Source organism: Urocitellus parryii, chromosome 4, assembly GCF_045843805.1.
Source record: "Urocitellus parryii isolate mUroPar1 chromosome 4, mUroPar1.hap1, whole genome shotgun sequence".
In the NCBI taxonomy this organism is placed as follows: domain Eukaryota; kingdom Metazoa; phylum Chordata; class Mammalia; order Rodentia; family Sciuridae; genus Urocitellus; species Urocitellus parryii.
This window is the reverse complement of record NC_135534.1, coordinates 63202363-63229717: the sequence shown is the minus strand read 5'-3', so window position 1 is coordinate 63229717 and position 27355 is coordinate 63202363. Positions and strand designations below refer to the sequence as shown.

At 46.1% G+C, this 27355-nt stretch overlaps 1 protein-coding gene across 3 annotated transcripts in view; it reads left to right on the top strand.

The window, feature by feature from the left end:
* The window catches only part of Clpb (ClpB family mitochondrial disaggregase), a 141573-nt gene that overhangs the window by 107115 nt on the left and 7103 nt on the right, over positions 1-27355 (top strand). For all 3 annotated transcript variants that reach the window (XR_003301872.2, XM_026400990.2, XM_077797615.1), the window contains exons 7-11: positions 9228-9342; positions 19300-19377; positions 20545-20600; positions 25144-25188; positions 25572-25733. Coding sequence is in view for 2 of the 3 variants with exons in the window: in XM_026400990.2 (XP_026256775.2) it covers positions 9228-9342; positions 19300-19377; positions 20545-20600; positions 25144-25188; positions 25572-25733 (456 nt within the window). In the remaining variant the exon portion in view is untranslated. The remainder of the gene's footprint in view (positions 1-9227; positions 9343-19299; positions 19378-20544; positions 20601-25143; positions 25189-25571; positions 25734-27355) is intronic.

Here is a 27355-nt window from a genome sequence, read left to right as displayed (position 1 = left end):
GTTTGTATGTGGTGCTGAGGATCGAACCCGGGCCGCACGCATGCCAGGCGAGCGCACTACTGCTTGAGCCACATCCCCAGCCCTGCATGTCCATTCTTATTGGGGGAAGATGGTGAGCTCTCCTCATCATAGGCACCCAGGGATCCCAAATGGCAAAGCAGCCACCCCTGGAATGTTGCTGTTTGCTTCTACAGGGAAAGGATACTTTAAAGTATCTTAAATGTGTAGTTAAATGCTCAGCCTGGATGTAGAACCCTTTACTTGTCCTCACAGCTCATTGGCTAGAATTAATTCCATGATCGTACCCAATCACAAGAGGCTTAGAAGAGTAATCATACCATGAGCCTAGAAGGGGAAAGCTGGAAATTCTTGGTGAACAACATCAACCATATAGTTTGCCTTCCTGGTGTCCTTAGCAACTATTTTGTAATAATTTCCACTAGAAAAAGGAAGAAGTTTGGAAGAATGACTAGCTTTTCATAACCAATCCAAGGAAGGGACCAGAAAGGACCAGAAAGGGCTGTAAAATTCCAGAGAGTAAGTGCTTTCCTCCCTTGGTTTAGATTTTCCACCCTTAGGAGCAGCCTTGACAGCCAGGTCAGTTCCCCAAGTGCCTTGAGGAAATCCCTGACACTTATAGCTGTGGAGACTGCTCCCCTCCTCATCTCTCCGACTAAACCCAATGTCTGCCTGCCAGAGACAAGCTCCAGACTTGGCCAAGAGTACCCACAGTTTGTCAGGTCATATGACTTAGGGCAGCTACTAATCTGGCCATAAGAAGCAAGATAACTGGCCTCTTGGTGCCATCACAGGTGAAGGGAACCAGGTTACTGAAAAATGATTAAATTTTGACTGTTTAAGGGAAGTGGCTTGTTGTTGACCACATTATTACAAAGCTAATGTCCGGAGTGAATACATGATAATTGTAGTCCCCAGTGTGAATCAGACCCTTCTGGAGCAGCAAGGGCAATTAGAGACAGCATGTTCTGAGTAGATGCTAGAGGAGCTGTGCTGTGAAAAAAAAGCTGAAGGTAACAGGGATATCTGACCTGGGGGACGGTGGGCCGGCATTTAGGCACAGGAATGGCTCAGGGTAAAAAGAATAGGTTGCACTCAGTGGTAAAGCTAGCCCAGAGTCAGGCTGATTAGGATGCCTCTGCTGGGAGGAGCTCCCTAGGAAGCTGACCCAAAGTGGAGGGGGCTGCTTGGAGGCTGGAAAAGCATGTAGAGCCAGCCAGGGATTCCAAGACCTCTCAGCTGGAAGCCCATTTCATCTGTTGTTACCTATATGTTCTTGATCCCTTCAGCCAGTTGAGACTTTCTTCTTGCTGAATGTCCAGGTGTCCCCTGTGCATCTCCTTCTGGTTGTTCTGCTGTCCTCCCTAGGTTTCTGCCCCTGTGAACTACCCCACCCCCCAGCTCGGTGTGTCAGCAGCTTTCTCCCAGTTGCTCAGCATCTACTTGGTCTCCCATTTTTTCTGCTCAGATTTTTCCACCAAGCTGCAAAAACTTCCTCTTTAAGGCAGGCTGTTGTGGGAGGAACACTGTTTCAGACCTGGGTTCTGTCTCCCTCTGCCAGTTAGTAAGAAGCAGCTGGCCCTCTGTAAGTTCAGGCCCTGCTTCTATAACATAGTGACTCAGGCTTGAAGGCACTGAGGCCTCCTCTCCTGGCTTTGTCTAATCATGAGTTACTGCCGCTCTGATCTTATCAACTCCCCTTCTATCCTCCCTGCACCTCCCTGTTACCCAGCTCAGCTGCCTCCACATTAGCTTACCACTCTCTAGTCAAATTATGTTCATTGTAGAAAATATGTGAGTATTTACGTCATGTCTCATTATAGAAGATTTGGAAATAGAGAAAAGACGAGGAGAATTAAATAATGTAGTACGAATTTATGAATGACATCCATGTGCCAAGTTCTGGGCTAGATGAAAAGAAAACAGATAAGTAAACAACTACTAGAGTCCATAGTCTGTCGGGAGTCAAGCAAGTGAACTGTGACACCACTGATCATTAGTGATATGACTGATCAAGGGAGGTTTCCTGGAAAAGATGGCAGTTGAGCCTAATCTCTAGTAAAAGCATTCTAGCCCTACGACCTACACATAACCACTATCAGTATTTTTATTTATAATAATAATAGATTTATTAAGCATATCTAAGCATTGTGTCAGATGTTCTAATATACTCTTTCTAATTTTATAACAAATCCACAGAGTAGCTCTTATTACCCCTATTTCACAGGTGGGAAAACTAACGCAACAAGAAAGAAAGCAGATGACTTACAGAAAATCAAGTTGTTACAAAAGTGCCTATTAGGATCTCACACAGAGATCTCATGTACTGTATTATCTCTTTCTGGCCATATCCACATACCTATAGGTAGATGGCCTTTTTGTTTAAACCTGCTGGTAGCCTGCTGTATATCAGAGGTTTCAAGCTGGCAAACATACCTTATTTTGCCAACCTAGAGTTTTCCAAAATTGTGAATTTAAAATCCTGAGAGTTGGGGGTGTGGACTCCGCGGCCACACTCCCTACCGTGTTGTGCCATTGCTTGCCAGGCATTTAGTTTTCTGCTTGGCCCTGAAAGCCTCTGAGTTACAATCCTGATCTATATTTGAAATTTGCTTTTTTTTTTTTTTAACTTAATAGTATCAGTGATTTTCCCATTTTAAAATTATCCGTAAGCCTCATTTTTAAAAATTCATTCTACCTCTTAAAAATGTGTGTCACTTACACAAGAATCTCTGCACTTACGTGCCCTGAATGGTCTTCCCCTCACCACAGGTTTCCTCAGTTCTCTCAGCAGTCCCTGAGCGTAAGCCTCCCTAGTCCCCCTGAGAAGACCCACAGGTGTGAGAAGCCACCAGTGCTTTCAACTCTGATACCCACAGACTGATTGATGCTTAGGAAGGGTCCCCCCAGAGTTGGGTTCAGGAAAGCGTGGCTCACCCGCCTCCTTGCAGAATGAGCAGGCCAAGCTTTGTAGGGGAGGTAGCCTGGTTCTCACATTGAATGATTTCAATAGATAGTTTACTACTTGGCGCCCCGACCATTTTCATGTCTTAACTAAGAGATGGAAGAGAGGTAGAAATATATCTCTGTGCACATGATGGCAGATAAAACAAAAATATAGGAAGCTATCCCATGATGAATATTCAGCTAAGGGGGACGTGCGCATGCCAGCCGCATCTTCTCTCCTGATCCTCACTCCACCGAGACTCACGAGGAATTTATTGCTCATTTTAATCACACCCAGAGAATGAATTGGCAGGAATATTAGGCAGATAGGCCTATCCTATATATTTTATTTGCATATCCCAGTGACAGAATCACAAGCACGTTTCCTGCCTCTATATTTTTTCATTTGCTTCAGGGGTAGCTGGGGATGTGATGCTCCCCTGGGCCCATATTCCAGGCTGAGAACCTGGGTGCTCCCATCAGAGCTGAGCTAAGTCCTATAGAGGAGGAGGAGGGGTGGGGCACACAGGAGGAAAGGTGGGGGTCATGTCCCTGCCTCACTCAGCCTGTCGCCTGTGTTTCCTGCCGCGAATCTCAGTACAGGGCTCTGTGCTCTACCCTATGGCTTACTATGGGCCAGACACAGTGCTAAGTGGCTTTTACTTTCTCTTTTTTTGTTGTTGTTTTTAACTTTTTAAATACTTTTTTTGGGGGGAAACATTTGTATAAAGTTCACATCATAAATATATGCTTAACTCACAAACCACACACATGAGCAAGAAATAGACTATTACAAGCACTCAGAAACCCTCTCATACTGTCAGTCACTAGGCATCCTCCAAGGGGAAGCTTTATCCTGATATTTTTTATTTTATTTTTGCATAATTTCAGGAGTAGACAATAGTTACTGTAAACTCTTCACCCAGATCCCCAACTATTAAACATTTTTATCACACTTGCTTTATTATTCACATAAACATAAATAATATACATAAATATATTTTTTTCTGAATCATTTAAGCATAGGTTACACACATCATGCTCTTTACCTCTAAATACTTGTATATATTTCCTAAAAAACAAGGAACACAGACAATTTTCTTTTTTTTTTTTTTTTTGCAGTGCTAGAGATTAAACTCACTCACATACTAGGCATATGTTCTGCCAATGAACTACATTCCCACCCCACATTTTCTTGCATAACCTCAGTAGGATCATCAAAATTAGGACTCTAATATTAATATTAAAATAATATACAGATGTTATTCAGATTTCACCAGTATTTCAATAATTCTGCATAAAAGAAAAGAAAATTCCGGATCCCAAATTGTATTCAGTAATCAGTCTCTCTGGTCTCCTTTAATCTGGAATACTTCCTCAGTCTTTCCTTGTCTTTCATGACCTTGACATTTTAACAGGTACAGGCTGGTTATTTTGTAGAATGTCCCTGAATTTGAGTTTATGTAACATTTCCTTATGATTCAACTCAGGTTATGTATTTCTGGCAAGAACACCCTCTGGTGTTTATTTTCAATAAATTCATTAGGTAGCCCTGACTAGAAGTTGGAATAGGAAATTTGTGTTTTAAATCTCATCTCCCTAAATAGACTCTGAGCTACCTGCATGTAGGGAACAGGTCTTTTCTCATCCTCAGATGTAAAGTGCAGGCTCCAGAATCAGCCTGCAAAAGTTAGTGTTCTTTCTTCTCTTGCTTGCTGCCAGTGGAACCTCGCTTGAATTTACTTAATATCCACAGTGGGGATGATGACACTATCAACTCTACCATAGAGTTGTAAGGATCAAAATACTGATCTGGTAAGACCCACCAGTAGATGCTAGAGCTAGTGCATGGAAGTTTGAGAAGTGGCAGGATATTTACATAGTGTCCGTCTCTCTCTATAAAATACTTATTAACTGCAAATAGGAAAAATGGTAGTAGAAGAGCTGGGGCTGTGGCTCAGTCAGTGGTAGAGCACTTGCCTAGCATGTGTGAGGCACTGGGTTTGGTTCTCTCAGCACCACATATAAATAAATAAAATAAAGGTTTGTTGACAATTAAAAAAAATATTAAAAAGAAAAAAAAAAGGTAGTGGAAAACCCTGTCAGCCACCGCCTTAGCCAAGTGATCAAGGTTAACATCTACAGTTATGGGATGAATCAGTATCACATGCCCTTGATATGATGCTCTGAGAACATATTTTCATTTTCTCACTTTAGCTACTCCATGCCCCTCTCAGTCTCTACCAGTCTTATCTCAGGATCAACAGAGTTATTTGCAGAGGTGTGACACAGTGGCATTGACATGTTAAAAATATTGCTCTAGCAACAAAAGAAGGAGAGGAAAATGGAATCCAAGATGCTGACCTGGTGGTCACCACATTTGATGGGGCTGACACATGCATTGTGTCTAGCCTTCCTCTAAAGGCATGCATACTTCGTGGGCTCGTTCAGTAGACTTTTAGGAGTCACTCGGGCACCTCTCTGATCCTCCAGTCTCATGTTCCCATCTACTCTGCCACCCCTAGACTTCTTTGTTGAACCCCCCACACCCCTTGGTCCTCATATGTTACCCCTTGGTCCTTTTTTTTGTCCTCTCTGTCATTCCAATTGAAGGCATAGTAGACACTCTGACAGTGACATGAGTTAGGGTCTGAACCAGGAAGTCAGGAGTATGGGGCATATCTGGCTTTGTCTGTAAATTGGGCTCTGTAGGCCTAATCTCTTCATGAGAGGCAAACTGCACTTGGCTTTTCTTCTCTCCTCCATCTCTTTCTATCCCATTCTTGCCTGGAGTCTTATTCTGCCTACTCACCACCCCCACCCAAGCTGCCCTCTCACTGCCAGTTTGATTGCCAGACCTGCCTCCTTAGGGATGCCCACCTATCAGGATGCCTATCATACCTCTTCTCCCCAAGCCCTCCCCCACAGCCCAGCCACCCACCTCTGAGCAAAGCAAGCCCAACTAGGCTTCGCCTCGGCCTCCCAGCCCTTTCCTGTAAATGCACTCACAGCCAGGAGGGGTGCCATATTAAATCAAGACTGATGGAAACCAGTGGCTGCGATTATCCAGCCAAGATGCAGCATGGGAAACTGGCTGCTGCCAGCTCCAGGTGAGAGCTTCTGAAGTTAATTGTACATGGCTTTTATTAAGAGGATGATCACTCCCCACTCCGGCTCTCCTGCGTCCCCTTCACAGTGCCTCAGTCCACTGCCTTCTGCTTCAGCAGGCTGGGTTACCTGCCTGACTTCTCTATATACCTGGAACCCCACTAAAGCAGAGCCTTGAGCTCAGTCCTGTAGGCTCCCTCCCATCTCTCCAAGCGCCAAGGATGACAGTAGCCTACAGTTGTGGAGTCCTTACCAATCTCATCTCATCCTTCTTTTTTCCCCTCTCCCAAATGAATATGCACAAGCCAAGCCTTTTCCTTCTCTAGTTTCTTCTACTGATAAGTTTTCCACAAGGCCATTCATTCACTTATTCATTCGTTCATTCATTTAATCAGTATTTAGTATAAACTTTGCCAAACATTAAGAGAAAAACATGCAGCAATACCCTTTGACCTGGTGTAATCCCAGTGTTTTATCAAGAAGACTGATTTTCAGAGGTTTTTCTGACTAGGCATAGGTATTTGAGATTCCAGGCTTAAGGAAATCGGGATATACTGAGATATAGGCCATAGTTTGAACCTTTACCAAGACCATCTAGAAAATGCTTGAGAAACTCAGTTCATGTTGTAACCTTTCCCCAATGCTCACCCCAATAGAAAGCAAGGACTTTTTCCTCTTGCCCAAGAAGATATGATACCAAGAAGACCTAAAATCAGGATACTGAAGAAGAGTTATAGGAAGTAGAACTATTTCCCTGGAGAAGGCATAGGGAGGACCCAGTGGTCATACCCAAGTCAACAAAACAGCCTTTGCCTGGGGCAAAGGGAAAAGGCGTGTTCTCTGAGGCCCAGAGACAAGTGGATGGAAAGTACCTAGAGGCAGAATTCTCAGCCCCAGAGAGAGAACTGTCAGCCAGAGATAAGCTGCCTCTGGCTTTAGTGAAGTCTCTAGAACCTGGTAAGTATTGCAGCTGCAGCTGCACAGCAAGTTCCTTTAGAAGGGAGCCTCCAGAGCCATTTGTGGGGCAGTGGGGCACACAGAGGACTTTGCTCCTGGCTTCTGCTTAAGCCAGAGCAATGCTTCTTTTTATTCATGGACCTCCAAAATGATTGGATTAGTCAAAAGAAATCCGGTACCCCCAAAAAAGTACCAAGTTAGACAATCAGTTATCAAAATTCAGTGAAGAAGAAGGGAAAGAAATAACATTTATCGGGCTGGGGATGTGGCTCAAGCGGTAGCGCGCTCACCTGGCATGCGTGCGGCCCGGGTTCGATCCTCAGCACCACATACAAACAAAAGATGTTGTGTCCGCCGAAAAATAAAAAATAAATAAATAAATAAAATAAGATGGACACAATATTAAAAAAAAAAAAGAAATAACATTTATCAAAAGCTTCATGAAGTCCAGGTACTGTGGTAGCCATTTGAGTTGGACTACCATTTATTTAGTTTTTGTTTTGTTTTGTTTTTTTAATGTGGTGCTGGGGATCAAACCTACTCTCTCATGCATGCTAGGCAAGTGCTCTACCACTGAGCCACAACCCCAGCCCAGACTACCACTTATACCTATAGACTTGACAAAGTATTTTGTCCATTATCTCATTTACTCCTCATCAGCATCCCACAAGGCTCCTGCAAGGTGAGTATATCCCAAGTTACAGGAAGAAAACTAAGATTCAGGGAGGTTGAACCCACTTTCCAAGGTCAGCTAGCTGGTAAATGGATGAGGTGGAGTTTGAACTCGGGTCTGTCTAGAGTGAGGCTTGTTCTTTCTGCCACATAGCTTGGCTCACTGTGCTCCAGAGAGGAGTCAAGTTTCAGATGGGGGACAACAATAAGAATTAAATGAGACCCTGTGTATAAAGGGCTGAGTACAGTGCCTGGCCCGTAGCCGCCTCTTCCAGAAGTGACTAAAGTACCCCAGAAACATGGGCAAGCCAGCTTCCCCTCTAGACTCCACAGTGCAGGCCAGCACTGTCCCAGCCAGAATGTGTGCATCTCCCCATCAGCTTTCCAGCGCACAGACCCAAGTGCTGAGCGGGCTGCTGGGCAGGGAGGAGGAAGAGGCAGATATATGGCTGGAGTCGGCAGAGCCAGGTGATGTATGTGGTGCCTGAGGGAGCTGCACAGTGACACTCTGGATTCCAGCCGGCAAGCGTCGCTCCACTGGGATCGGCGCCGAATTATTGCTCCATATGAAACCCCAGGACTGATGGGAGCTTTCAGTTACAGACTGATAGCAACAGCCAAAATTGGATTGTTTGCTATTTATTTTTTTTAACTTCTGTCAAGGTCACTACCGTATCAGGAAAACACTGCCCAAGCAGCAGGTATTTTTCATCCACTCTGCCCGCAAGAACAATCTGCAGCCACAACTTTTGTGACAGGGCCTTACCTTGACAGTTCTCTTCCTAGAAAGATGTCAGTGTCACATGGGCTCCAGGGAAAGGAACCTCCTGTAGACCCAGTCTTTCCTTGCCAGTTCAAGATCTGCTTACTTCCTCCTCAGCTCCTAACCTCCTGAAATGCCTTCCTGTCAGGACCATACCCTCAGCCCTCCCTGCCTGGTCAGCAGATGGTCCTCCAGCTTCTTCAAGCCTTCCACCTCCCAGAAATCCCCCCAAATATTCCATATTTGTGTATTTTTCCCTTCTCTGTGCCTCTGCACCACCCACATAGCTGCTTCCTCTTTGTATCTGTCATCAAATTTAGTTTTGCAAATACTCACAAGATGTCTCTGCTGGGCCAGGACCTGTGCTGGAAATAGCAATGAGTGAAAGATAGTGGCTGCCCTCAGGGAGCTCTGACGAGTCAGTGGAGCAACTTACAAGCTGTCTGGTGTAGTACCATCCTAGAGATAAGCATTTATGCTCTGAAACCATGAGGAAAGTGGTTCTGTCTGAGAAGCATTTGTCTGTAGACCCTGCCTTGCCTGCTCTTGACTTGGGGCTCCCTGAAGGCAAGGTGTGGCTTTTTTCTCAGGCAAGACAGACAGGGGGAGGATGGGAAGAACTAAGTTATCCTCTCATGTTCATGAACCAGACCTGTGCCACAGGACCCCTGTAGTCCCACGACTGTGTTTTTCTCCTAAGTTGCGGGGATAAAATGAAACTAGGGTCTGACACCCCTGAGCCATTTGCCCTCTCTCCCTGCAGTACCAGGAAAAGCAGCGGAAGCGTGAAGCTGAGGAGCGGCGCCGCTTCCCCTTGGAACAGCGTCTGAAGGAGCACATCATTGGCCAGGAGAGTGCCATTGCCACTGTGGGTGCTGGTGAGTACCAGGACCATAACCAGTGCAGGAAAATGCAGGGTAGTTTATGCTCTGCTGCCAGGAGGTGGACTTCCTGCTGCCACCAAACTGGAGAGAGGCAGTTAACATTAAAAGTCAACATTTGTTGAGTACTATCTATATGCCAGGCATTATTATAAACTCTTTGCATATCCTGAAAGGACTAAAATAGTCCTCTCAGCAGCACCATGAGTATGGTACTACCAAATTCCCATTTTACAGGTGAGCAAGATAAGACACTAAACTTGGCTGGAGTTTAAACTCACTGCCCTGAGAGGTCTTGACCAGTCCCACTGACACATTGCTTATTCAATAATTATTCAATAATTTGCCCAAGGATGCTTTCCAGTGCTTAGAATTTTAACTCTCACCTTCATCTGTTCCTCTACCTACTGCCCCATTCTCAAGGTGGGATACCTGAGACCCAAAGGTGGGTGATAGCCTGTCCATCACTAGTGGTGTGGCAGCTACAACTAGGATATGTTTCTCTGTGCCAGCCTAGGACTTTCTCATCCCTTCAGCTGGTCCTATTTTAGGAAAAACATCCCAAACAATTATAAAATGCCTTATTTCCCACCTGTAAGCCCTTACTCCTATACTTTGGCTCCTGGACACCAGATTGTAACCCTTATCTGTGGCCTTCCTTCCCATGTGAAGTCCGCTGGACAGTTATACATAGCTATAACAGCAACTGCCCTGAGTATGAGCTGGAAAAGAGGAATCCTATGCCAGGCAAAGCAAAAGGGTCTCCCCTAAGAGGAGTTCTCCACTCATGGTCCCTGGCCCAGCAGCATCACTCTCCCCTGGAACTTAAGAATTCAGACTTCAGGCCTCACCCACACCTATGGAATCAGATGCTGGGATCTGTGTTTTAATAGGCTCTTCGGGTGATCTGATGCTTGGCTGGAGTTTAAACTCACTGCCCTGGGAGGTCTTGACCAGTCCCACTGACACATTTCTCCAAGCATCTCACCCCATGTGAACCCCTCATCAGGGATCTGACCAAATCAGCAAAGGAAAGGAGACCATAGACTGAAACTGCTTCCCCAGCTAGAGGTCAGAAAGTGGCCTGTTAGCACACACAGGAGCTGGGGAGAACTTTTATGAATGCACAGGGCCCCACTACGCAGGCCAGATCACACCAGACTGTCCCCTTGGGGTCTGGAGGCAGATCTCTTCCCAGCTGCTACCTCAACTCCTTTTCCAAAGCTATGTCAGAGGTGAAGGGAGCAGAGATTCTGGGAGCCCTCATGGGTTAAGGAGAAGCATAGCCCACTCAAGACACTGATTACCTGGGTGGAGATCTAATAAAGCACCTCCTTCTAGAGTCTCTCATCTACTTGAACCAGGACTGAAGCGGCCCTTACAGTGTTTTTTGTTTTTTAATATATTTATTTTTATGTGGTGTTGAGGATTGAACCCAGCACCTCACATGTGAGAGGCAGGCGCTCTACCACTGAGCTACAGCCCCCGCCCCCTTACGGTGTTTTCTCAGCTTCTTACACACTTCTGCAGCAGGCCACCTGCTGTCCTTTGACCTCCTACTTCTCACCAGCTCCTCAAGTTCACAAGCCATGACACTCCGCAGAAACAGGGAGATACTGAGCTAATTTGACCAATCTGTTCTGTCACTCACCTGCCATGCATCTCAGCCTCCTCAGCTTTTCTAAACATCAGTTTTCTCACCTGTGTAGTAGGGTACCAAGTCCAGGACCATGGAACTCTAAGCATGTATTCTTTCCTGTCTGCCATGCAGCCTAGTCCCTATCCTTAAGATGTTTAGCCTTGGGAGCTAGAGATGTAGCTTAGTGTTAGAGCACTTGTCTAATGTGTCAGGCCCTGGGCTCAATCCCTAACACTGGGAGAAGGAAAAAAAAAAAAAAAAAAAAGATGTTCAGCCTTAAGACTGTTTTTGTTTATTTATAGTTTTATTACACTACTGGATGCTCATGGGCATTCTACCACTGACCTATATCCCCAACCCTTTTTATTTTTTAATTTGAGACAGTGTCTCACTAAGTTATTCAGACTAGTGTCAAACTTGGGATCCTCTTGCCTCAGCCTCGGACATTGCTGGAATTACAGCAATTCATGCCACACCTGGCATGAATCCTCTGCTCCTAAAGTCAAGCTCAGATCAGTTTTCTTCCACTAGACTGAATCCCAGCCCCATCTCACCACTTTCTTGGTTATACACTAACTTCTGATGGGTCACCCATCTTGCCTGTCTTTACTGTTGGCCCAGAGCAAGAGTAGATGACTCAATTCCTCACCTCCAAGATGTGTCAGAATGTGTACCCTGAGTGCCTCCTCCCACTTAAAACCTCTATTCTGTTACCTGAAATCTGCCTCGGGTCAGTGGAAAGGCCCTGTTCCATGTGCCATCATATGTAGACCAACCCTGCTATGTCTACAAAAACCCTAGAAAAGACAGAGTGGCCCCTGGGGCCCAGGTTGAGCAGGGCTGATGCTCAACCTCCATTTATAAGGCAGTAATTGTGCACCTATCTTGCTGAGAATCCCTATAACTGGAGTCTCATGATACTGTTCCAAGCCATGTTCATTTCCTGTGACCAGCTCCCAGAGGCTCCTAGACCCCAGCCTGGTGATTGCAGGTACAGGACCAGGCAAAGGATGAGGCACTGTGGGTTAGAACTGTGATGGCACACAGCACCCAGTACCTCAAAACCAAAACAGGTACAGGGGAGTAAGGTGCATCTAGAAGCTAGGCCAGGCCTCCGTGATCCTCTGGCATAGCATCACATGTGTACTAAGCACTGGCTGATGGAGCCTGGCACCCCATGGGTACCATGAGGGTGGGTAGCCAGAGAAGTGCCGCAGAATGAATTGATTTGATAAATGGCCATTTATTACCCTCACGAATTGGCTGAAACCAATTTCGGTCACATCAACCCCTGGTAAGTGCTGGGATATTGATTTGTGCAAAGTAATACAGTGAATTTATCAGTGTGATCCCCAGCTGCAGGGCCTGTAGCAAGGCTGGCTCACAGTTACCACCTTACAAATTGAGGAGATGAAGCACCAGCCCCACAACCCAGGCCCCATGACCTCTCTGGTCTCATAGGGTCATCAGAGCCAAAGCAGGGCCAGCCTGCATACCATAAACCAGAGCCTTGGCACAGAAAATGAGGCTCTTCTTCTAGAATCCAGAGCTGTGAATTATGGGGAAGAGAAGATGCCCACATTGTCAGGCAGACCTCCTGGGAACACAACACCTGTAAGCCCCTCATCATCCTCAGAAAAGCAGCCAGCTGTCTGTTCACATTCACTGATCTCCTAAATAGGAATTTAGACATTTTAAGACAGTTTCTTTATCCATTCATCTGTGACTCCTCCCACCCCCTCACCCCTTACAGCCCAAATATCAAGTTCTATCATTCTACCTCTTAAAGGTTATCAAGACTGGCCTCGCCCCTCTGTTCCTGATACCATTGCCCTGGCTCAGACACAAGCAGCCTGAACCATGGCAGTGGTCTTCCTGCTTCCTTTCCTTTCCCTAGAATCAGTTCTCCTCGATGGCTGATCTTTGGAAAACACACATCTAACAATGCCCCTCCCATATTGGAAACCTTGAGTGGCCTTGCTGTCCTGACATGGCACAGAAGGCCAGCCATAGCACCTGCCTCTGCCCCCCTGCACATGCCGCCAAGCTGATCTCTGCTGTCATTGCTGCCGTAGGCTTGTGGTTCCTTCTCTTCTGGCCCTTCTATTTCCATCCCACCCCAGCCCATCCCCACACTGACTGCTTTCTCCTTGGGCCAGCCCTGTTTAGGACCAGTGCACTGTGGGCTCCTGGTTTATTTTCCCAATTCCAAGCATGGCATCTGGTCAAAGTAGATGCTGAGCAGTTTGTGAAATTAATTTACTGCTGTAGCTCCTTGTCAGGCTCTGTAATGTGCTATGACAAGGAACCACACTCTAGTGAGATTGTTAATTACAGCCATTTTGCTTGACTTTTGACCCCTCGGGTGGCAAGCCTTTCCCCAGACCTTCTCTAAGAAGCCTCTCCAGGGCAGCAGGTTAACCTGCATGTACCTGACAGCCACCTTGGAACTTCTTCTGACCAGAGGCCTATGCCTGGTACCATTCCACCCAATCCCAGTTAACTCTATGAATCCCCTGGTGTCTCCTCAAGCAAACTCTTCCACCTCAACTGCCCTGCTAGAAGTGTCAATGTCTGGCCCATGTACAGAATCTCAGAATCAGCCATGTGTCACACCAGGAGCACTGACCTCTCGTGCTCCAGTTCCCTCATCAACTAATCTAAAAGGGCAGTCTTCCCAAGCCCTGTACTTTTCTGGGCCCTACCTTTGAAAACTGCTATCTTTTTTTTAATTATTATTTTTAATTATACATGACAGCAGAATGTATTTTGAGATATCATCATATGTTCATGAAGTATAACTTTCCATTTTTGTGGTTGTATATGATATACTGGTCATGTATTCATATATGAATATAGGAAAGTTTTATCTGATTTGTTCTGTCTTTTCTATTCCCATCTCCCCCAACCTCCACTGCTCCCACTATCCCCTCCCATTATGAGTCAATATCCACATATCATAGAGAAAATTCAGCCTTTGTTTTGGGGGATTAGATTATTTCGCTTAGCATAATATTTTCCAGTTCCGTCCATTTACCAGCCAATGCCATAATTTCATTCTCCTTTATGGCTGAGTAATATTCCATTGTGTATATATGCCACAGTTTCTTTATCCATTCATCTGTTGAAGGGCACCTAGGTTGGTTCCATAACTTAACTATTGTGAATTGAACTGCTGTAAACATTGATGTAGCTACATTACTATAGTATGCTGATTTTATGTCCTTTGGGTATATGCCAAGGAGTGGGATATCGGGATCAACTGGAAGTTCCATTCCAAGTTTTCTGAGGAATCTCCATACTGCTTTCCATAGTGGTTGCACCAATTTGCAGTCTTATCAGCAATGTATGAGTGTGCCTTTTTTCCCCACATCCTCACCAACAGTTATTGTCACTTGTATTCTTGATAATTGCCATTCTGACTAGAGTGAGATGAAATCTCAGTGTAGTTGTAATTTGCATTTCTCCAGTTGTTAGTGATGTTGAAACATTTCTTCGTATATTTGTTGACCGTTCATATTTCCTCTGTGAAATATCTGTTCAGTTCCTTTGCCTGTTTATTGATTGGGTTTTTTGTTTGTTTGAAAACTGGTATCTGATGTGAGAAATGTATCTAGATCATCCCTGAATTATAGAACTGCTTGCAGCTCTAAACCCTCACCATGTCGCTTCAGGGTCCCTGCCTGTGCTCTGCTGTTCTGGTTCCGTAGGCTGCCCTGCGCTTCCACTTCTTCTTTACCTGATGACATATTCAAGACCTACACTTCTCCCAGATGCCCCTACTTCAGTCCTTCCTTGGATTCAGGCCGTTTTCTGAGCTTCCAGTAGCTACTTTTGTCATTGCTCTTACCACATGGGTCTGCTGTGTTTGAGGGGCCTTTCTCTCTCCACTGTCAGGTACTACTTCCATCAGCTGTTTATGAGGTTGGGCATCCAAATATATAAAGGTTGCTGAACTTCAGTAAATAAAGTCTGAGCCCCTTTTGACACTGCTGGTAGCTAGACCCTAGGGGAACCTAACCATGAGTGTCAGTCCAAAGGGCTGGTTCCCTGGGAGATGCCTCAGCATGGAACAGTCACATCCCCAGGTTATGTTTAGGGGGAAAAGAAAAGAAAACCTCCATGCTAGATCATTAGAACTTATCAAGAAGCACAAGTCAGCCCCCCTAGTCTGCCCCATTGCCTTGAGCTGAGTGGAGGCAAAGACCTAGGGTGGGAGGAAGAGGCAACTCTTTACTCCAGTTTTCCACATGCTGGGGCCTTCTTGGAATATCATATCATCCCCCAACTGTCTGGCAGTCTCCCCTCATCCTTCAGGCACAAAAGGCTTTCCCACACTGGTTTTGGTCCACCCACCCCATTTGGAACCCACAGTTTTCATAGCAGCGTTTTTCTAAAAGGCACAAACCTTGTTTTAGGCCTGCTCCTGGCAAGAGCTGAACAGTGCATAGAGCTCTCTAGAGAGGGTTTAGAAGGGAGTGGAAGCCTTCTTCACCCAAGGGGAGTAGAAACCAGCTGGAGCACTAGCAGACAGGTCCCGGCTGCATTCTTCCCTTCTGTAAAATGAGAGTTAAAGAAACTACTCTTTCCTGCTTATGATTCCAGAAAGACCAAGAATCATTTCATTTAGACAGCAAACATTAAAACCGTGTTGGGCTAGTCATAGGGGTCCCTCAGGAATCCACTTAGAATTATCATAAGGAGGAAAGAGATGTATAAAATACCAAAGCTAGTGACTATGACTTCATTATTTTTATTCTTACTGTTACTTCATTCTTCACAGCTTATAAAATGCTTTCATAACCATTAACTCATTTCATCTTCATATTGGGGTGGCACAGAGACATACCTGTTTCCATTTTATAGGTGAAGAAACTGAGGCTTTAAAGGAATGAGTGTTTTATTCAGCCATTCAACTAGTAAATGACAGAGACAGGACTTTGAGCTAACTCCTGTAACTCCTGCCCCCTCCACCATACCAGTCTATAAATGAGCATGTACCAGAGAGTGCAGACCCAGGAATTAGTGGGGTAGATGTGCTGTTGTGAAATGAATTGTAACGAGTTGTTGCAGGTGAGTTTTCAGATGATCCAGTAGTGACAGATGTGGCCAGGAGACAGCACCTGGAAAGGGACAGGACACCAGCAAAGCAGGCACCAGGCAGAGGATCCTGGTTGGGGCCGGTCAGGGAAGGGGGCTGGGCTGCCCATGCGGAGGCCCTGATACCATTTGAAGTCTAAGAACAGTGGTGAGGCCAAGGACAGGGGCTCCTGAGGCCATGTGTCAAATGGCTGAGTGAAGCAGACAGGAAGATTACAGAGGGAGCTTCTTCCAGGTGAGACAAGGATGTGAGGAGAGCAGCAGAGAGCCAGGGATAGCTGCCCGCCTTCCCTGCACTCCTGAATCAGGAGTCAGCCAGGGGCAGCCTAGAGTCTGCACTTATTTACCTGCGTAACCTCAAGCAGGTTTTCTAACTTCTTTGTTCATATTTTCTCATCTATAAAACAGGAATCCAGTTTCCTGCCCTACTTGCCTTATATTCTCATAATGGGGCTGATATGAAATTACTTCTACAGAGGATCTTTACAGACTGTAAAGTGATGGCGGAGTTAGTTGCACATTGCTGGTCCATCATGAGTCCAGCAGCACTTAACAGCCACAGGCACATGGGCCCATCCAGATCTTTGGTCTATTCCAGCCTCTGCTTAGGCCTGAAGGGACCCTCTGGGCTCCCCAGCTTTGGTCCCCAGCCACCCTGCCCACCGCACACCCTGGAGCTCACCTTCCCCAGTCCTTCCTAGCTGCTTCCATTTTTCATTCTGTCGGACTCCATCTGCTTGGCCGTTTTTCTCTTCAGATATTATTAGAAATATCCAGAGTTGTAATTGTTTAATGGTTGGCATTTCACCTGTTTCATGGGGGGCCCAGATCAAGCCCACCCCAGACTCATGCCCTGGGTCTGGCAGAATTGACCAGGGACAGCTGTGCAGTGGAGTCTGTATGGCATTATAAAGAGCTCTCTCCCAGGTGCATTATTAGAAAAGAAGGGGAAAAAGATGGCCCCAGGCATAATTCAATTCCACATTCTCCATGGTGTGTGTTATACTGCACAGCCCAGCAATGTGCAGCTCTGGATGGGCTGGGGGTGGGGGGTAGCCAAGATCAGAACCTCATGTATGATAAACTGGGGAACCCCATCCCCCCCAGGTCACCTGTTTGAGCCATGCCTGCCTCACTTGATGCCCCATCAAGCCTGAACCGAGTTCATACTCAGCCTCTTCCCAACCTAGATTCTCAATTTAGCCAAATTTTGGAAGAATGCACCTCCTTTCAGGTGAACCCTCTCACCCCTGCCCCAACACACATGCACACATGTTCACACTTAGTATTCACGAAAGTCTAGCTTTTGCTATTTTAATACCTCTGCTACCTCCAGATACCCTCACCCCCAACTCCCTGTTTCTGCCGGGACACCAGGGACTCCCCTTCAACCAGACTTGAACTTCCCTGCTTCATCCCTAGTGTTCAGGTACCTGCGAGGTCCGTGAATTCCACTTAGAGAAGATCTGGATCCTAGCCTCAAGAGAGGTGGACTGAGTGTTCTAAGTCCTTTCAGAGTAGTCAGAGAGCATCTCCAGGGCAGGCAAAAGTGACTTGTCCAACATCTATAAAGTTGCAGTTTTCATTTGTTTCTACTGAGACCAGAGTGAAGAGAGAGTATGCTTTAGGTGGCAACATTAAAGACAGAGGTGAGTGCTGGGAATGTGGCTCAGTGGTAGTGCACTTGCCTGGCATGCATGAAGCTCTGTATTTGATTCCCAGCACCACAGGGGGGAAAAAAAGTGAGGAAGACCACAGCGTGGGGTAAACTCCTAAGACAGGTAGTCCAGACCCTCATAACTGATCCCCCGCACTGCTCCTCATGTTCATTCCCATCTCTCCACCTCTGTCATACTGGCCACTTATCCAAATCCTGCCAGGCCTCTACAGTCCCACTTCTTACAAAGAGGCCTCCCTGACATCTGCAGTTGCTTCTTTGAAAGCCACACAGTATAACTGTTAGGAGCTTGGCTCCTCAAGACTGGCAGAAGAATCCCTAAGACTGCCAACTCTTTCTTGATTGACTGAGTTTCCAGGATTTGCCCTCTAACATTTATCCCTTTGCTAATCACCTCCCCTCCCCTCAACACCCTGGAGACCAGACCAGACATGATGTTTCATCTGCAGACAGACCTTGACATTACACAGGGCTCTTCCTGCTCCTGACTTCCATGTTTCCATTAATGCAACCCAAGTTGATATTCACTTTTTAAAGAAACCTTATGTGATTTTGTTTTGAAAAGATGGCAGGTTTAGAGAAAGAAGTACCTCTGTGTACTATGTATCTGTTGCCTCAGTTTCCTGATCAGTGTAATGGAGTTAAAAAATACTTACCCTTCAGGCATTGGTGTGTGGGTCTTGAGTAAATACATTGGTGGTGAATTTTCCAATTGTGCTTAGCACGCAGCATGTTCAATAAGTGATTCTTATGGCTCTGCCTCGCAGCACTCCCTGCTTACCCTTGAGCAGTGCTTCTGGGCCTGATTCTCCCATTTTGTAGTTAAGCACTTCATTTCCTCACCTTGAATGCATAGCCCTTGATTACATTCTTCTTGCTGAAGAAGAGAGGTCAGGGCTTGCTGTAGCAGAGTTAAACCCCAAGGGGACCTAGTACAGATCTTGCTCACCGGATGCCATGGTTAGTAGGGAGCTGACCAAGTGGCTTACTCCATCCGCACTCCAAGCTCCACACTACCCTCAATTAGTTCCTGAAAATGCATATGGCTGTTTCCACTTCCTAATCCAGACAGCATACCAAACCTTGGTTTCCCCAAATGGGAAAGAGCCCAGAGCTCACACCCCAAATGGCTAAAACCTGCCGTGGTCTTCTGCCTCTCATGTTTGCATAGGTAAGAAGAGGGGTAGCCAGCGAAAGCTAAAGTTCCTCTCAAATTCTCTTTCACCAATCCCCCACCCCCTTCACCTCCATTCACCATCCACCCGCCTTTCAGTTTCCCTGGCAACGCTGAGTGCTCATCCTGGAAAACTTTATCCGAAATCTGCTCTGGGCAGCTTTCCAAATCCATGCTAACCTGATTAGGTGTCTCTAGGGGCCTTGCCAGCTAATCAGATTAGGCAGCACTAATGGTAGTGAGGACTTTGAGTGGGCGCAGAGCAGTAAAACATATTGTATACTTAGTGATAATTATCCTGCCTTTTGTGTCATTGATTTATCTGCCTCCCTCCCCGTCCCCATCTTGTGTGTTTGGCCATAGCGATCCGGAGGAAGGAGAATGGCTGGTACGACGAAGAACACCCTCTGGTCTTCCTCTTCTTGGGATCATCTGGAATAGGTAATCAGGAACAAATCAGACATTGGCGAAGGGGAACGGGCGGGTGGTGGGGAGGGGATTGGCCCACGCTCGACAGCCCCAGCTGCTGTGGGCCAGGGGTCATGACACCCATCTTGAGTTCAAATCCCAGCTCCAGAAGCAACTGCCTCCAAATTATAGAGCCACCAAAAAGAGGACTCTGAGTTTTTAATCATCTGCCATGTTGTGAACAGCTAGAATCATGACCCTCCCCTGGAAGCTGTGGAATAAGGACTAATTCACCTAGAGGACCAGGCCTCAGGCCTGTTAGCCCTGGCCCAGGCACTTGCATCCCCACAGGCTCCCCTCTGGGAACAATTGAACCACCTCGACTGCTCAGCACCCAGCTGCATTCAGGACAGCCTAGCTTTAGGGAGCTAAAGAAAGCCCCAGTGAGCAGCACAGTGCTGAGGTCACAGCAGGACTGGTTGCAGTAACATGGGTTAGGTATTTTTCTAGCCAGTTGAGCTGCCTTGTCTGAGGCATTCTTAGCTCCTCACTCTCCACCCTCACAGACCTCCACTCCCACCTCCCACCATTGCCTTGACAGGGCTTTCATGACTTAGTTGTCTCATCTTCACCTCAGACACCTTTATAGACCTAGCTCTCCTCAGATGTAGGATCCCAAAAGGTACCACCCTTCAACAATGATGGTGTGGACCTTTTGTACCACACAATGATTTCCAGTGGCCATTCCCAATGGCCCTTCAGAGCCACCAATTTGGTATTATCATTCCTTCCTTTTATCACAAAGAAGGACAGTGAAGCCAATAAGACGTACTCTTCATCCCCTCCCAGTGGCTTCTTAGCAAGTGATTCTGGAGTCTGACTGAATGGCAGAACCATAGGAGTTAAGAGAAATGTGGGGCAGAGAGCAAGAAAGCCAGTGCACTCCCAGGAGGGATGAAGTTTGTGCGGGCTTCAGAGGGCAAGTTAGCTCTAGACTAGTCATCCCCCCACTCTTAGGATGCAGCTATAGAGAAATGGCCTTGACACCATCCGCAGAAAAGTCAAAATGCAATTTCATAAGTGACCTGAGGAGAATCTCTGAGCCTCAGTATTCCCATCTGTAAAAGACATGCTGTCTAGTGTCCATGCATTTCCAGTCATTTGGTCCTAACCCAACTCCTCTCGCTTCTTTCTTCCTAGGAAAAACAGAGCTAGCCAAGCAGACAGCCAAATATATGCACAAAGATGCCAAAAAGGTAAGGGCTGGGACTGAGGTATCTTCTGTAGACCATAGAGACCTATCAAAAACCTGAGGCTCAGTGGCAGAGCACTTGCCTCGCACATGTGAGGCACTGGGTTTGATCCTCAGCACCACATAAAAATAAACAAACAAAAGAAAGATATTGTGTCCATGTATAACTAAAAAATATTTTTTAAAAAATCTGAGGCTCTCTGAATCTAGTAGTAGAATCAAAAAGATGTACCCCCCCCCCCAAGAAACAAGCCTCAGCTCTGGCCACCGGTTGTTCCAGGAATTTGGGGAAGTTATCTAACCTCTTTGTGTCTCAGTTTCTTCATCTTTGAAATAAGAATAATAATCCTCGGTCTACCTGACTCTTGGGAAAACCAGGTCTGATTCATCCACACAACATCGTCAAGTTGCCACATCTTGCCAGGTGTTGTGCTGAATGCCCGAAATGCAGTGTTTATTAAGGCACTCTCTCCCCAGGCACTCTGGCTGGGGAGGTGTCCACACAGTCAAGGCTGTGCCAGAGAAAGTTTTGGCAGCTGTCTGAGAAAATGGGAATAAGATGATTCCTGTTGCTTCTTTTCATCCTGCATGACCTTTGAAACCTGGTTTCTCTCTCTCCCTTTTTTTTAAAAAATTTTATTTATTTATTATTTTTATGTGGTGCTGAGGATCCAACCCAGAGCCTCGCACGTGCTAGGCAAGCGCTCTACCACTGAGCCACAACCCCAGTCCCTGAAACCTGGTTTCTTAATGCCTTATGTGTTGGCTGCTTCTAATGTTCCTTCACAAGGCTCAGAGCCATAGATTTTCCACAGGAAAGGGCCATCTTCATCCCCTGTGTGTTTGTACTCAGCTTTCCGAAGCCTACTCAGTTTGACTCTTGGCCATGCTGACAGGAAACACTCTAGAGAAAGCAATCCTTAGAGAGAATACAAAACAGCTTAATGAAAGGTAAACTTCCTACCAGCCTTCCTAGCATGAGGCTGAGGGAGGTCGATCTCCCACATTGGAGGTTGCCTAAGACATGCCTCACCCCATGCACTCCCCACCAAGATGATGAGGACTTGCCTAGGTCTTGCCAGCCAAGTGGCTCCCAGAAGCAGAGTCCTGGATTCCTATTCCACTTGTAACCTCCTGAATTCTTGCCACCCCCCAGAGAACCTGGCAGCCACAGAAACAAGGTCACTCAGGCTATGTCCTCCTGAGCCCCCTTCTTCCTAAGAACTGGCAGAAGGCTTTTCACTGGCCGAGCAGCTATGCTCTGCCTCAGTGAAACTCAGAGCAGACCCACTTGACATGCAGGCAGGCAAGAAGCAGCACATGGCATGCTAATATGCTCCAACCGAAATAGCATTTTTAAGACAATTTATCAGGTTGGCAGCAATTGAAACAATTAGCACTCTGGAAAGGGCCATAAACTAGCAAGACTATTAGGGAAGATGCAGTTACGGGCAGGAACCACCTGATTAGGAATGAAGAATTCTGAGTGGTTTAATTTTAATACTGTCAGAAAGGTTAATATTTAATTACAAATTATAATCTCCTTATCCAAGCTGTCTTAATATGTCTTCATATACAGTGGAAGTAGAAGGAAAGTATCTGCTGACTTGCTGGTGTGGAAAGGAGAAGGGACTTGTTAAAAAAACTGATGATGCACATAATTTTTTAGTTGGCACGTCAAAATGGGAGACAGATCAGTCCCAGTGCAGGGTGTCCTACAGGTGGGATGATGGTGTCCTTCTGTACATGTCTCATCCAGAAAGAGAAGTAACACCATCATCCGCCCATACCCACCGCAGGAGGCAGCAGGACATGGTAGGCAGACCTCTAGAGCCAGCCATTCCTTGGCTCAAGTTCCAGTTCTCAGTCTCCTGCCCTCCATGATGTTTCAGCTCTCTTGCTTCAGGGTCAGGCTGTCCAGTCCTGTGTCTGAAGCAGTTTTGATCATCAAGGGAGATGATACAAATCATAGCTAGCTCAGCACTGCTCCCTTGACTTGTATGTGTGCCTCACTCCCTTCTCACATAGTACCCAGCTACCACTGTCTTATTTGATCCTATGAGGGACCTAGCACAGATGCGAACTTAGACCTGCTTTTCAGATAAGAAAGCAGACCCTATAGCATCAAGAGACTTGTCTAAGGTCACTTGTCAGGGGAATCTAGTCTTTAACTCTTCTCTCAACACCATTGTTCTCAGCTGCTCTGGGAGGCTAGTTTGTAAACTTATCAGTTTGTCCCCATTTCACATAGGGAGATGAGAGGCATGAGAAGCCCAATAAAATCATCCATTTTATTTTTAACTCGTAGGTGATGAATTACACTCCTACTCCATGCATTTCCAGTCATTTAGTCCTAACCCAACTCCTCTCGCTTCTTTCTTCCTAGGAAAAACAGAGCTAGCCAAGCCCTGTGACCAACTCATTGCAGAATATGTTCAACAGAAATTTTCTGGCCATGTGATAGGCATGTTTGAAGCCTACCCACAAAATCCAAGCGAGTCCTAGGCTATAAGCTATCTTCTAACTAGTATACCTGAGGCTTCATGTGGAGCAATATACACAAAGTATCAGATTCGTGGCAGACATGGTGGCACACACCTGTAATCCCAGAGGCCAGCCTGAGCAATTTAGCAAGACCTTGTCCCAAAATAAAAAAATAAAAAGGACTGGAATGTGTTAACTCAGTGGTAGAACACTTGCCTAGCCCTGGGTTCAATCCTCAGTACCACAGGAAAAAAAAAAAAAAAAAAAAAAGGAAAAAAAGAATCCAGTTCAGAGCCCATTTGTAAACAGGGTCTCACCAAGATGACTCATGAAATAAAATAGGCACTGGCCTGGGAGGCTAGTGGCTTAGATCTCAATTGTGGCTCTCTGATCCTTAGTTTCTTCATTTGTGAAGGGACACTAATACATCTGGATCCTGCTACCTAACAAGGTGGTTTTTGCATTTACATTTTTTTTTTTTTTGGCTTATGTACTCACAGGTACCCACACAAAGCAGGAAGCAGTGTTGTATCTATTTATTTATTTATTTATTTGTGGTATTAAGGATCAAACCCAGGGCTTCAAGCATGCCAGGCAGACACGCTACTACTGAGCCACATCCCCAGCCATATACAATTTTTTTTTAAAGAGAGAGAGAGAGAATTTTTAATATTTATTATTATTTTTTTTAGTTTTCGGCGGACACAACATCTTTGTTTGTATGTGGTGCTGAGGATCGAACCCGGGCCGCACGCATGCCAGGCGAGCGCGCTACTGCTTGAGCCACATCCCCAGCCCCATATACAATTTTTTTAATCAGATCTATTTATGAGCCTTTTTTCTCAGCCTCTAGTGTTCCTTTCACATAGAGCAGCTTTGTTGACTTTAATTACTAGAGTTCATAATCCTTGAGAAGTACCCTAATGGTGTTCTATGATATCATCATGAGGTGGGATGACAGAGCCCAACAATTGCAGTTACATGGCAGTCTGATGAAAGGCATAGGAGCAAGCATTTGAGTCTAACCACCTGGGTTTGAATCCCAGCTCTACCCTATGATGTGTGTATCAGTTTTCTCATTTGTAAAATTAGTTCAATGATGGTGTCCATCCCATTGGATTATAATGAAGGTTAAATGAGATGCTGAAGTAAAATGTTAGACACCATTCTTAACACATAATAAGCAATTGATGTATGTTGGATGCTGCTGTAATTGCTCTTGCCTTGCTTTGTAGGTAATACCAAGCAAAGATCTTAGGAAACTAAAGTGATTCCAGCCAAGAAAACTAACCCCAAAGACTTGTTCAAAGTTGCTTAACAAATCACTAGAAAGAGGGGCTGGGGTTGTGGCTCAACGGTAAAGCGCTCACCTCTCATGTGTGAGGACCTAGGTGTGATCCTCAGCACCACATAAAAATAAATAAATAAAGGTATTGTGTCCAACTACAACTAAAAAAAAAAATCATTAGAAAGAACTAGGGTGGAAAGCCAGGTTACCTGACGTTAAGTGAGCACTAGAGTCTATACTCCCTGTAGCCTAGGATATTGATGTCTGAGCACAAAGCTCAAAATCCTTCAAGAGCCCAGCTAGTTGGCAGTGGGGATGATACGAGACAGTAGAGCATAATGGTTTAGAGCATAGAGATGGAGCTGGGTGGCCAAGCTTGTGTGACCTTGGGCAAGTTAATCTAATCTGTAATTTCGTTTCTCATCTGTAAAGTGGGGATGATGAGTGCACTTAACCTCAGACTCCTACACATTCTAAGCCCTTCATAGCTTGCTTAGGACATTGCCAGGCACAGGTAAGCACCAGTGAAAGCCAGCTATTACATGTCAGAGACAACTTCGTGACTCCCAGCCATTGCTCCCCCTGGGCAGCATGCCCAGCTTTCCTGTGGCCATCCTCCATCCCTCCCAAAGCCTGCGTGTCGCAGCAGGCAGGGCTGCCAGGGGCCCTCTGGAAATGCTTGCTGGTTCATATCCTATGCACTGATAGCATTGCCTACCCCACATGACCTTAACCTCTCTACGCCCTTCCCGCCTCTTGACTTATTTCCACCCAGGGCTTCATCAGGTTGGACATGTCTGAGTTCCAGGAGCGACATGAGGTGAGTCTCTTCAGAAATGATAGTCTATGATATGGGGGTCCTGTTGACATGACTGTTCTGGTGTTTTTATATGACTTGTCATTTGGGTCTTTGGGCCTGACATAATTCCAGCAGCCCTGGGAATTGGGGGAGGGGTGTACAGATGGGCTGTGCAACAGTCACTGATGTGTTTTGTGTGGGATTTGCTCTGACGAGTAATCATAGAGAAGATGTGTCTACCCTCCTATCATGGCAGGATTTCTGCCACACCAGGAGAAAAATAGCCCACCATCCTTTTGAGACAGGCACTTGCTCGTTCATAAAGCCATCTTTCCATGCTGGCCCTATATTGCAGACAAAAGGCACAGAAAGGCCTTCCTAACATATGTTCCTCCTTCTACCAGGTGGCCAAGTTTATTGGGTCCCCACCAGGCTATATTGGCCATGAGGAGGGCGGCCAGTTGACCAAGAAGTTAAAGCAGTGCCCCAATGCTGTGGTGCTCTTTGATGAGGTGGACAAGGCCCATCCAGATGTGCTCACCATCATGCTGCAGCTGTTTGATGAGGTGAAAGTCAACCTGGGCGGGATGGAGTTGTGGGGACACCTGGAGGTATTGGGGGCTGTGAACAGCAGGAATCCAGGACCCAGAGGCTGTCTGATCCTTATTCACTGCTCCTCCTTGGATACATTTAGTCACTTGGCAGATGAGACTCTCTGGACAGGACTCAAAGCTGGCCACTCAGGGAAGACCAGCACTGACCCATAGTTGACAATTTCATGGCTGCCCAGCCTGCCATCTAGAGGGACAGTGGGACAGAGGTTCCATTGGGGGAGCACTGAACTTTTGTTTCCCCTCTGCTCCTGACTGATTTTGTAGCTTTGGCAGTTCACTGCCCATCTCTAGTCATCAGGGACTTCATGTGACGAGCAAGGAGGCTGAATCAATAAACTCCCAAGAACCATCGTGGCTCTAGCAGCTCTATGCCTTTGTGTACAGGACTTTGTCTGCACCAGTGCTTTAAATCACTCAACATTGTTACTGCTGATGAGATGTTAATACCATGGCTTTTAGAACCCTTCGGAGGAGCTCCAGGCCCCTGACAAAACTGCAGTACCTCACTAGGTGGGGTGAACTCTGAATGGGAAAAGAACATGCTTTTATGAAGTATATTTTATGTGCTAGATTTCTGCTTACGCCTCAGCAGACATTAGTGCTAATCATAACAATAGCCAGGGCAAGGCAGAAATTATCTGATTTTTTTTTTTAATTCAGAGGAAGAAACTGAGGTTCCAAACGGTTATAAATGATGTATACAAGGACACAGAGCAAGTGTATGAGGATTCAAGTTTGGACTGCAGATATATCTGGCCCCAGAGCCCTAGTCCTTTGTACCTTCTTACCAGTGAGCCAAGGGAAGGGTTGGTCTTGGTCTTGGGAGAGAATGGCCTTCACCTTCTCCAAGGGGCCTTGCCCTGCCAGGAGGACATGAGGAGCCAAGGGCTGAACTGGGGCTGAGCTTTTGTCTCCCACACAGGGGCAATATTAGCCAGCACCAGGTGCCCTAGGAAATGTTTTGCTTCCCGTGTCACATAGGTGTAGGGAAGAACTTCCCCAAACAATACATCAGGTACACCAAGCCAGGAGGACTAAATCTGTCCCCAGCTGCCACTGCCTTCTCCACCTGGCCCAGCATCCTTCCCCTGCCCCATATTTGCTTCCATCTTCCCAACCACTCAGCTGATCTCCTGCTGTGAAAGAGGCCACCAGTTCTCAGAGAATAGAGGGACAGTGAGGCCTCCCACTCTGTTCCAGCCTCTTGGTGAGATTCAGGTCACAGCTGTGGCCCACACCCAGCCTTACCCTCTGGAGGAGTCTGACTAGGAGATGTGGTGATATTCTGCATCCTTGCCCTTTACATGCCAAGCACCCTTGTAAGAAATACACTGTAGCAACTCATCTAACCCTCCCAAAGACCCTCTGAAAGAGGGCAACTACTGCTGCCTCCATTTAATAGACATGGAAACTAAAGTTAAGTTAGAGTAAGTAATTTATCTGTGGTTACACAGCTGGAAAGGGGAATTGAGGATTGGAACCCAGGTCCCATTCTAGAACAGCTTAAGTAACTGACGAGCAACTAGGGCAAAGGGGGGCAGTTTGCAGGGAAGCACACAGGAAAGCGAGCATGG